Source organism: Doryrhamphus excisus, chromosome 4 (genome assembly GCF_030265055.1).
Source record: "Doryrhamphus excisus isolate RoL2022-K1 chromosome 4, RoL_Dexc_1.0, whole genome shotgun sequence".
Lineage (NCBI taxonomy): Eukaryota > Metazoa > Chordata > Actinopteri > Syngnathiformes > Syngnathidae > Doryrhamphus > Doryrhamphus excisus.
Window position 1 is genome coordinate 17,664,893 of NC_080469.1, and position 12,924 is coordinate 17,677,816.

The 12,924-nt window shown below is 40.8% G+C and overlaps 1 protein-coding gene across 3 annotated transcripts in view; it reads right to left on the minus strand.

The window, feature by feature from the left end:
* ipo11 (importin 11) overlaps positions 1-12,924 on the minus strand; it is a 98,998-nt gene that overhangs the window by 79,021 nt on the left and 7,053 nt on the right. For all 3 annotated transcript variants that reach the window (XM_058069566.1, XM_058069567.1, XM_058069569.1), the window contains exons 5-8: positions 11,770-11,973; positions 6,443-6,575; positions 5,396-5,454; positions 2,028-2,076 (exon numbers count right to left, since the gene is read on the minus strand). In XM_058069566.1, the coding sequence (XP_057925549.1) occupies positions 2,028-2,076; positions 5,396-5,454; positions 6,443-6,575; positions 11,770-11,973 (445 nt within the window). The remainder of the gene's footprint in view (positions 1-2,027; positions 2,077-5,395; positions 5,455-6,442; positions 6,576-11,769; positions 11,974-12,924) is intronic.

The following is a 12,924-nucleotide window of genomic DNA, read 5'->3' on the forward strand; positions in this document are numbered from 1 at the left end:
CTGACCAAAGGACTTTTTGATGTTTCAAGGGTTTGGTTTTTTTCAACAATGTTTTGATAGATATATGGCAGAAAGGCTCAGCTGTGAGGTGATGGCATGTTCTCGTAGCTACAATCCCAACAATCTGGAACCTTGCTTTGCCCCAATGGCCGCCACTTGTGCAAATATTGGAAGGGAGATTTCTGAGGGATATCTTGTATCTTGCTCCACAAAGAGCTGTTTTTCCCCCTTTTCTAGTCGGTAACTGATATTTTCCTGAAACTTAACTTTCCTGAAACAATCTTTCTTTTGGTAGGTAGCATTTTTATACTATAGCATTAATTTGAGTTAATTTACATATAATATACAGTAAACCTCGGATATATCGGATTCAATTGTTCCCACTGGTTTTGTCCGATATAAGCGAAATCCGTTATATGCGTATACCGGAAAATGTCCATTTTACGCATATATCGGATTTATATCCGGTATATGCGTAAATTGGATTTTATCCGTTATAAAAAGGCACTTCCTTGACTATGTTTCCAATGTACCTGGACGCGCAGGCAACGCTGCAAATGACGTCGTATAGCGGCCTGTCACGATTCGGCGAATCGGAGCGCCACGATGCGGCCATCCGATATATGCGAGGGAAATTTAATGGAAATGCATTGGAACGGGACTGGAGATTTTGTCCGAAATATGTGAAATCCGTTATAAAAAATCCGATATATGCAATGAATTTTTATTGGAAATGCACTACAGAAAAATTGGTTCTTTTTTATCTGTCCGTTGTGAGCGAATTTCCGATATATCCGAGTCCGATATATCCGAGGTTTAGTAGTAGTTATAAGATTGGTCTACAAAACTCCAAACTCAATGTCCTTCACACAACAAATAATCGAGTTCTCAATTATCCATCGACAACTGGTATTCAATTAGTCTTTTAGTTAAAGTAAGCAGTGATTTATTTTTGCTTAGTCATCCATGAAAAGACACTTAGGCAAAACAAGATATTCACACACATCAGTTTTCACTTTGGAAAACAGTGATGTGCATGATTGCCTCTTTTCTGGCATGTTGCGGACCAAACTACTAACTGTTTTTCGTTCAAATTGATTTGGTCCACCTTGGGCCAAACCAATTACTCCAGTCATCGAAACAACAAGCTTCAAATTAACCGACTAAGAGAGTCATCATTAGATGCAGCCCCAGTATCATGTAAATAAAATTCTGAATATGCATGCCACTGCATGTCAGCATGTTATTTCCAGGAGATTATAGCTACGTAATGTAGATGATTCAAAGAGTTAGAAGAGGATGAGAGAGCAGAGGGTTTGGCCATTGAAATTGTCAACCTCCCCAAATGTTTTACGTCACCCACAATATTCGTTTCCCTTGCAAGGAGAGATGCATCCAGTTCTTTATTTTTTAGTTATTTGGTTACATCGGCCATCTCTGTGTGGAGTTTGCATGTTCTCCCCGTGCATGCGTGGGTTTCCTCCCACATTCCAAAAACATGCTAGGTTAATTGGCGACTCCAAATTGTCCATAGGTATGAATGTGAGTGTGAATGGTTGTTTGTCTATATGTGCCCTGTGATTGGCTGGCCACCAGTCCAGGGTGTACCCCGCCTCTCGCCCGAAGACAGCTAGGATAGGCTCCAGCACCCCCCGCGACCCTCGTGAGGATAAGCGGTTGAAAATGAATGAATGGTTACATTGGTAACAGTATCGGAAACAAATATTTTCGCATACTTTCATAGAAACCCTGAATCAGTTCCACAGTAATATTGTGCTTCATGGCATACGCTACTTGGTTGACAGCCTCCAGTCTTGACTACTTTGCAGTTTAAAGGAGAAAAACACAGGTTAAATGAGGGGAAGACAAGCTATTTGTCTCCTTGTATCATGTTGAAGACGTGGAAACAGGAGATCAGAAAGTTCAGAGAGAGAGCGATTCAACTCTATGTTTTAAGAACTGGATGATGATGAAATGATACGTCTTTAAGTAACTGGATGGGAGAAGTAGTATATTAGAGTACTCACGACATTCCAAGAACTGCTTTAGCCTTTCAAAGACCGCATTCAGGAAACTCTATAAAGTGAAAACAGGAGAGACGACATTCAATTGCAAACATTTGGGCACTTCATACACTCAACTACTTTAGCAACTACTTTAAGTTTTCTATGCGCGCACGTGCATTTGTACACCTGCTTCTCAACTCAGGAGGATAACCAACAGTGGTAGCCACGCACAGTATGAAAGAGAATCAATTTGCCTAAGGCCTGGTGGAGCTGTGACTAAACATGGCAAATTAGATGATAGATGGAGATGCAGTCCGTTTAGATCTGCATTAGTGGTGAGCCATGAAGTCGACAGCGGCGTCATTAATCACCTATCCAGCAGCCACAGGATCGCCAACCTTATTGAGCCTCCAAAAACAGAAGGGAGGGAGGGGGTCATGAAAAGAGCAACAAAGAAAGTAGGAGATGATAGAGGGAAACAGCTTTGACAGTCATTTTATTAAGTTGGGAGAAGACAATGAAATACACTACAAACATGACCAGATGGATCACATGGGGGATGAGTGATGACAAAAGATATCTATTTTTCATCAGGATGATAAAAAACAAAAACCAATACTGACTGAATGAACACACTTGGGATAAATCCACAAGGATAAGAAAAGTAAATAAATGAAGATTTTTTTTGTAAGCTACGAAATGGGCAAAAAAAAAAAAAAAATCAATATGTCAGAAGCAGAGCAGCGCTCTCTCAAGTTCTGCATTTCATAAGCTGGGAAAACTGCAATAAAAGAAACATTCAAAAACCTGCCATCAATTAACACCCTCTTCCAAGAAAGATTCCATGTATTTGAGTGGAATTTGTGGCTGTGTGATTTGTAGAGGAGGAACACTATTCAAGCATATTCACAAAAGCATTTTATCTTGCATATAAGGTCTGATAGTTATTGCACTGCTGTCAGCACCAGTAAGGACCATCATTGACGAACAGCCAATCGTATCCTTCGGCTCAGAGCAGGTGTTTTTTGTTCTGTAATGCTCAGGATCTTCCAAAAAATGTAGACTGTCTTACTGCATCCAACCTCAGCAGCAATGGCGCGCTATGAGAGGCCTTGATTATGAAACTTGACGACCCGACCACGTTCGAGCAGAGAATGGCTTAGCTTTAGCTTTAGATTCATGTGAATGGCTGAATTTTGAGCAAATTATTGGCTTTTATAGCCGATGGTCTTGTGGAAAAACAACTTAATTTCTTGCTTTTGCATATCGTAGCTCTACTTAAAACCTCATTAAGATCCAAATGTGTAAAATGCATCATCTAGTAATGTGGCAAGATTTTGATCAGGTCTGTATTTTTATATACATTGAATGGATTTATTTTGTGGCATAGTTCTTTAGATATTTTGGCTAAATGCAGGGTCAGGCAAAATTATCTGACACATTTGTAGGTTACATAAAAGACAAAGTAAAGAAACAAAAACGTGCTTTTATTTTCGAAAAGTACAAATAATTCATTTTGCTTTGTTTCTTTATAATGCCATTGTTATTCGTTTCTTTTTCAGTTGCTGCCATGAATTGGACTGGTGAGCATCGCGCTTTCATTGTGGAAACGTTTATCAAAACAAACAAATCTGTAACTGCAACACAACCAGCGTTCCGTCTGCACTTCAATCTCGGTAGATATGATCCCGTACCAGCTCGAAGCACCATCTTGTTATGGGTTAAATGAAAATCAACAGGCCAACCTCGCAGCGCCAGAACTGATTTAATTTTTAAAACATAATTAAACAGAATGGCACTATATGTATTTTTTTTTAAAACACTTTTTTGTTTCTTTATTTTATTTGCGTTTTATTTAACCTACGAATGTGTCATCATTTTGCCTGACCTCTATATATGGCTAGATTTGTGTCAAAGTGAAAGTTATGCTTGAAATCTATCACAAAAAGAGGGAAAACTCTTTTTGTTGAAGACCATAAGGTAAAACAATATGTGGGAGCTGCTGCCACTGCTGCCGTGTGTTTATTTTAGATTTTGGAACACTTGGTGTAGCGTTCATTTTTATGTTGCTACGTGAAAACAATGCGCCCAGGAAGGAAGTTCCAGTAATGCTTAAAATGACCAAAATATGTTAGAATACTGCAAGTATTAAATGTTATCATGAATGTGAACCTTTTACTACATGATCACAGCATGTATACAAGACCATAAAATGTTGCTGGAGGTTTTTGGACAGGGACATATACTAGAAGGCAGAATAGGTATGTTCCATTATGTGCATTAATTAGCTGCCTCTTTTGTAGATGTTTTTATCTCTAGAATGCACAGAAAAGAGAAAGACGTTCATGTCTCTCATAAAAATGCGTGATTCAGAAGCAGTTTTCCTTTAAAGGCTGACTGTTTGCGTTTCCGTCTTAATGTTAAGTATGGTTAAGTTGTATGATTCAAGGTTCATGATGTTGAATATCAGGACATTGGGGGGGGGGGGGGGGGGGGTAGTGTTGCAAGCTAAAACAGGACCCAGTCTGCGATACTAACATCCGATCTGAACATGAAATATTAACACTAAAGCTATTATGTCCGCTCGCTGGGCTGGAATAACCAGCTCGGGGCAAATGACATTTTAATGTTAGCTTTACTGCCGCTGCAGGACCTTGAGCCTGCTAGCTAGAACTTCACGTATTAGTACTAGAACAGAGTGAATGATTATTACTGATAAAAACAAACTTTGGACAGAGGAGGCAAGAGGGAACCAAAATAATGAACATACTGAAAATTGAAACAGAAAGTGTGATGGAGTGATGAGAAAAGAAGCTTTATGTAAACGGAGTGAGCCTGCCCAACTGTAAATGATGCAATGACCTTTAATGGCTGCTTCTATCTGCGTTGCATCCCAAGGCTATTTGAAGATAGAAGACATACAAAGCAATACTCTAATTAGAACATACAATTGCATGTTTAGCTAAATTGACATTTATAATACATGACAACAATCTTTGGATAAATCATTTTATGGGCCACTTAGACCACACCGTACTGTCAGCTCACTGCTCATTGAAGTTACTCTGCAAAGCCGCAAAGCTGACTGAACAAGGGCTCAAGTTCAAAGAGCTTCAATATTTGCACAATATATTTCATTAACTGTGAGCTTTGAGACCAAAAGGAGAGAAAGACTCAGGGGGGAAGCAAATTGACCAGCTTCAGGACTGTGTTTACAGTAACAGCTACAGACAAGCACAAAGACAACTCTTGACAGCTCCGGGCACTTCAAATCACCACCGTCATCGACAGTTTTTGAACACACACACTTTAACTGGGGGGTGGCCTGATATGTCATTTAGAAGTAAGCACAATATAAGCAAAAAGTGAGTAATTTCTGCAAGACTCACCATCACTTCCATGTTCTGTTGTGGCTCTTGGAATCCATGGACTGTCAACTTGCGTAATACTGAGGAGAAGGGGTAAAAAAAAAAAAAACACCATAAATTCTGGACTGTTGAGCGCACCTAAAGAGATGAAAAGTTGCACCCAGCAAATGTAAAGTCTATTTTTTTGTCCTTTCTTTTTTATATATATTAATAGGCCACACGTAACACGTGATATTTACACCAAAAGTCACACTATAAACCTTGCAATCCTACCTACACTTGTTAGCTCAAATGAGAGGCGTGAGATGGCCCCCCCCATCAGAGTTCAACAGAGGAAGAGGTGTGTAGTAATTCTACACTTGATCAAACTTGAATGCTGCATAAGACTTAGTGACGCAAGATGAGCTCTACATTTTAGTCTATTTTAGTCCTCATCACATGACCAAGCATAGTCAATCACCGGGTCATGTAACTCGGCAGTGTTGTTCTTCGGGAGGTGTGAGTGGGAAAATGGCTGTGTATAAGGAAATCAATCAAAATCCACAGTTAAAGTGGATGACTCCACCTCATCATTTGTGCGGTCAGTAACTCCATATGCTAGTTTCAGAGTTTAATGATACCACTACCTGTTAGCTCTCCTCAAACACATTATGATGGGACTTGTTCGGTGGGAGACAGGAAGAAATCCATCAAAATTACATACACATGCATCATGGCCAATTACAGTATGGAAATCACATCATCTTCCAGACAAAGTTAGAATGCAGACCTGAATCGAGAATTTTCCTAGATTATTAATTAGTTTTCAAGTCTGGAGAAACATTTTGCGTTACGGCGAAGGGACTAGGAATTAAAAAGTTTAGGTACATTATTTTTCTTTTGTTTCTCCATCTAACAATACAGTCAGGTGGAACAACGTGCTTGGAACAAATTATACATCTGAATGGCATTTAGGATACAAAAGCTAAAAAAATAAATAATGGCGCCACCTTTCATGAAACTGGCTCAGAATAGATCACAGTCAAAAAGCACTTGGACTGTGTTGTGCCACAGGTGTGTGACAGTTACCTTTGAGGGAGAGCAGTGTTCTCTCCAGCGAGGCCAGCGGTGCCGTCTCATCTCTGGCACAGATCTGCTGGAGGAAGCAGTCCGTGTGGTGGCTCCACAGAGAGCACGCAAAGCTGTAAATTCCTGACGCGAGCTGCCAACACACACAACACAGTCAATCACGAGCTGATCAAATTAGTCTGGATCAGTGGCCGCTTTCGAGAACACGCGGGTGAGTGCATGGAATGAATCTAACATCGTCAAAACACATTCACCACAGAGTATCAGAAAGCTCAAAAAGCTCCTCATAAACAAATGGACTTCTTTGTAATACACAAGATATAGAAGAAAAACACACAAGTGGGGAGCTACTGAGGCCCTCTGAGTCACCGGCCTCATTTTAGTCTAAATGAACTTGTTATTTCCCTTGCTCCCATAACATTATTTGGGCCCCAAACCAATTACATTTTCTCCAAGGAATGCATACTCCAGTAGAACAAAATAAGATGATCAAAGGCAAACAAAAGCACTGCTGGTCCTTTTAACTATGCAGTACATTGTGTGGCCCAGTAGCTCTGACAATTGTGGCCCAATAATGAGCTTTGGCTTATGCTTTGATAGGGAGTTTTCATACAAATAACACTCAGCATTTCAACAGGTATACAAAGAGAAACTACACATGCTCATCTACGTATGTACCACACCCAAAGTGACCTTTTGGAATCAAGCAATTCCAAAAGGATGCTACTGTGCATATTTTGGGCCCAAATCAATGGCCAGCACCAGTGGCCGGAAACTAGATTTTAAGCCACACCTTATAAGACTGGCTGCAGGAAGGACAACACACAGCAAATTTAACGGTTTGGTGTAGTATAACATAATTCCCTTTGTTGTTGTCGCATAAAAATGATTGCGCAACCAATCAAAAGAAATGGTGCCAAAAAGCACCTGTTTTGATCATACATATTGGAATACACACAATTAGTTACTTCACGAGTAAAACGACAGATGACACGAGTAAAACGACATTGAAGAGCTCCGCAGGGGTTGTGCTCCGACCAGACCTAAATTATTGACTGGTGCTTTCTGAGTGATTGTCTTTAAAAATGTGTTGCTCCAGTTATAAATTCTCCTGCTCGCTTGACGGACTGGCAGTCTGCTCTAGTTACAACTAGATCCCCCGCCCCACAAACTGAGCCTTGTTCTCCCCTCAATGCACCTGCACTATACCAACGGATTGAACAGCATGTTAAAATTGTGTGGGCACAGTTCTTCTGAGTTTTTTGATAGTACAGATAAGGGAGGCTTAGCTATCCTGAGCTGAGTGTACAAGAGAATCACAAGGCTCCTCTCTTGGGGAACTTACACTACCAAAGTTGTCTTTATACATTTTTTTCAACCAGACCACTCCCTGTATTTATAGGCGTTTTATGTTTTTTGCACGAGAGGCACAGAGGTGATGATGCACCTCCACAATAAAAGAGAGCATGTTTGGTACAGTTTTAAGCCAAAAATAGGGCCACAAGGTGGCAAAGTGCATTTAATAAGAGCTTGGCCTGCATCTCTCCCATTGAAATACATGCTCCGCAGCTACCAGGAAGGGAAAAGGCGGGAACGAGTTCATTATGCCCATAGCAGGGGTGTCCAAACTAGGGATCGACCGATGCCGATACTGATTTTTTCCCATCACCCTTAGCCGATGGCTGATTTTGCTTGGGCCGATATTTGTGGCCAATACTGCTTGCACCCTCAATTTACATGAAAAAATGACAATGATAACAAATATTACAGGTCTCAAGTTTAAACAAATATTTACTGAAATGTAAACACTGAACACAGTAGGATTCAGCTTTCTTAAACACACATTTAAACGGCATTATCAACTTTAAAAGGAATAAATATTCAACCATGTGCAAAACATTTCTGTCGTAGTTTAAGTTTTAGCTTGCATGCTCCACGGTGAGACGCACGGGGGTGTGCGTCCTCACACACAAACACATCACACTGACACAATTTAGTACGATATTTAAAACATTTCTCTCATGAGTAAAGTTTGTGTTGTGCACGCAGTCCAAACCTGCACACTGAATCCAAAAGTGAGGGACATCATGCAAATTCTTCAGCAAGTCAAAAACCTCTGACAGCAGACACGGCTGCTCCAATTCATTCTGGTGTGTGTGCGTGTGTGCTCGAAGACCGCGCACACACATAACACAACACGCATTTAACCTCAGCCCGGCGTTCGCTGACTGAAACTCCTACAAACACCATGGGAAAGAATTGACAACGTTGACATTAAACCGATATTGGTAACAGCTGTACATATTAGCCTCCAACTACATCAACAGCTCCCTAATTCCAATGGTAGGTACTTTTAAAGATGAAGCATCCAGCAGCATTCATGGTGTTCAGACCTACAAACTAAACTATATTTTCAAGCACGTATATTGCATGCACATGGCGTTCATGTTTCCTATTCCAAAGCAGGTGGCAATATTTCAACTAAGTTTAACTGTTAGAGGCTAATTAAAAGTTGAAAACGTACCCTTGTTGTGATTCACCACTCTTGCAGTGTGGGAGGGGTACCACAACTGCGTGTGTTGCAGGTTTGTCCGGCAACACAAAGCTGACCAGCGGATGCATGTCTGTAAATCATGCGGCTGAAAAATACATTGGCGAACAAAAGGTGCGTATCGGCCGATACAATTCAATTAAAGAACACAAATATCGGCCCGATATATCAGCCGGTCGATGTATCGGTCGATCCTTACTCCAAACTTCTTCCCACCACGGGCCGCATACAGACAGATCAAAGATGCAGGGGCCACTTTGATACATTGTGTACATTAAAGATGTTTTAAGTATCAGCTTCTTCTAGATACATAATGCCCTTCTGCTCCATTTTTCCACTACTGCCGGGTTTTTGGTTTATTTTATTTCTGCAATGAGCCACGTTCCACAGATGGCCCCTGGGCCACACACTGACACCCACGTGTGTTCGGGAAGCCAGACTGTCTTGTTTCGCCAGGAAGGTGAGTCTATGCCAGGCAACTAAGTAATGTAACGAGCAGAAATGGGTGCAGACGAGCCTGAACATCGACGTGGGTTGATCTTAAGCAACTCTGATGAAATGTAGAATTACAACAGCTTCTGCAACCAAACATCACTGCTTGACACTGGGAAGACTGTGGTGTGTTAAGCACCTAATGTACACAATGCCTTACACACTGCCACTTCCATGTTATGTGTATTATCATTCATTGTGTATCACTACGTAGTTTTTATTTCTGAAGTCAGTATCCTTCCATTTAAATGGCTTGAACTTGAACTTCGCTTCAGTCCACTTGTAACCGCTAGCATTTAAGCTTAGAGTGCATATTGGTTTCATACCAAATTGAAAGAGAAAGCTTAACAAACATGATAAAGCAGTATTCAAAGTACAAAAATAAAGTTAACCAGCGACATAGCCTCATTTTCACAATCCACACTCATACAGCCTGACATACAGTACACTGAGGGGTTTTCACAGTGCAGGGATTGGAAGAGGATATAAATTAAAATCTTCAAAATTAAACACTCTTTATGCACAACATAATCATCAAACTTACTTGCTTGTTCATTTAACTCACACAGAGCAATGAAGAACCCCATGCTGTTTCCTTTCTGCTCTGACTGAACTGTATGCTGTGAGGCATTCAGGCACACTCATAATTGTGAGTGTTTTGAGTGCTAATTGTTTAGCATTTTTATTCACGTACTGTACCCCCTTGACAATTACCGTACCCCACTTTCGAAAGCTAGAGTCTACTATATTGGACAACATAAATGTTACTATATGGGTGTTGTATCATCTAAATGTCTCAAATCATGTTAAAGGGGGCCCATAATGCTCATTTTCGGGCCTTTGTATTGAGTTCTGGTCTCCTATAGCGCAGCTAGACACGATAACTTGGACAGAAAGCTTTCTAGATCTTCCAGACTCTGCACATCTTGCTGTCTTATGACGAAACAGGCTGTGTAATTTACTCTACCCCCGGCCTTCCTCCAGGCACGTATCCCACCAAGCCCACGCCGCTGTGATTGCTCACACTCCCTTTGCTCGCTGTGTGCACACTCCATGCACACACAGCTTGTGCCTGGGCATGCCCATATAAGGACGTCCGGCTTGCACTGGCATCTGTGGAACTGTGTTTTAAAAACGCAGCATGCAGAGCCATCCAAAACTGCTTTCAGGGCTCTCTTCCAAATGCACAAACCTCATTATCATTTAACATGGGAATACAACAACATAACACTACAACATTTGTAGGCCATGGAAAAAAAAGCATAGCTCTCATTTAAAAAATATTTTTGGGGAAAAAAAAATCATACACAGGTTTTGCCATGACTAAGAAAATATTCCATTCATCAAGAAGGAATCCAAGTTGGTGGAAATTCACTTTTCGCAATTAGCCATGATAAACAAGGGATTACATTTGACCAGAAGCGGGAATATGGTCCATTTTTCAATAACATTACTTACATAGACCAAGTCACGAGGCAAAATGTCTATAGCTGGTGGTAGTGTATATAGAATGTTCAAAATATAAAAAAGAATCATGTGAAAATTTCATGTATGTATAGAAAAACCTTCAGAAGCCAATCACAGTGCATATTAAAAATGCTAAGACAGAAATATTTATCAATAAATTAACGGAGCACCAAGGAGAGCGACTCACTTCCAACACAAATCGTTGCATGAGCCGAGCACATGTGCTATGTTTCCGGGAAAAGTAAGAGGAACGTCTGAAAAAAGATTAGAAGGGAGTGCAGCTATAGGGAGCTTCAAAGATGAGGGAGTACAGTGATGCTTTCACTCTTACTCCATCTGTTAAGTCTGTTTGATCATTTCTCTGCCCTATAACCCTTTTTTTCCTTCTTTAACTCCGTATTTTTGCTGTATCCTTATGTTTTTGAAAACCCTGGATGACATTTTAAAGCGCTGATTTGATGAGCATCATGCCCTCTTTTGAAAGAAACATTGCTTCACACAAACAGCCTTGCCTTTACACCCATGACACACACAGAGGAAATGCTATTCACAAACATGTCAATCATGTAAAAATATGAGCACACTTGTATGCGAAGGGAATGGGACTGCTATAAATCTCATTGACAGACTTGACGCTTGCAGCAGCAAAACAGCATCACCTATAGGCAGCACATGGAACCATGCATGTGTTTCAAGAAGGGCGAAAAATTCAACACAATTAGATTGACAAAAGCACATGTTATGCTAGCATTAACATGAAGACAGACAATTATGGTTAAGTTTGTCAAGGTGCAGATATCAAAAAGAGCCGACTCACATCCTGAAAAAGCCGCCTGTCCTGTGCCAGACGTTTGGACGCGAGGGTTTTGGTAACATGATAGAAAGTGAGTAGCGCTCTGTGCTGCTGCAGGCCATCCTGGCCCTTGACTGACTCCAGCAGAATAGGGATGAGCTCCGGCCATTGCCTGGGGCAGTCCAGACGGGCTACCTTGGCTATCAGCACCGCGATCTGGGTCGCTATCTGTTGGGAAAGCACACAGAGGGGAAAAAGAATGACCAGAGGCAAGGCATGTGACTGCAGAAGGAGTGCATCAATGCAGATAGTACGAAACCTTACTTCAGAAGGTAATTTAAAAGTACAAATCATTTTGCTTACATTGGCTTCTTTTCTGTTAGAAACAGACATTTGTTTTGTTTAAAGTTGATAAAAGAAAACTACACTCAGTGCTAAAAACATCGGGCATGCAGTCTGGCTTTTGTTTGGCAGCGAGCGGCTAAGACTGTGGAGACATATGGTATCTAAATGGCATTCCCAGCCTGCCGTATGGACACTAACAGCCCTGATGTTTGAGGGTCATCCCTGAGGCCCCAACAAGCTGGTGAAAGCAGGATGGATGGTCACCATTCAAGGCCATCTTCCATGTCCTGCCAGGCTGACACACACCACTTGTTTCCTGAATTATTGCTACTTTTGCTGCGGCAGTAGCTGGAGAACAGTGGGAACACATGGGCAGTCTTTACTTGGAAATGCTGTTAAACATGTTGAACTTTTTGGTTTGTATGCCATGCATTGTACAAAATGTAATTTTAAGGCAAAAGGTTAAGGCTGGTAGGTTAAGTTAAGACTGTATGGTGACTGTCATCATTTTATTTGATGTCTCTGCCTTACCTGCTACTCCATGTTTGAATTTCCCTTGGGATCAATAAAGTATCCATTTTCTACACCGCTTATCCAAAGGGGGCTCACATTCAAAATATTCAGTTGATTAGTACTGAATCCTACATTGCGGAATTTCACTTATAGCAGTTTGGTCTGAAACCAATTAACTGCCATAAACAAGGAACGGCTGTAAAGTCAACATATTATGCAAAGAAAGTCATATTTCCCCCCAAATCTACGATTTATTATTACGTTGAAATATTGGAAACATCAAAAATGAAGGGGAAAAAACAGCCCAGTTCATACTAATAA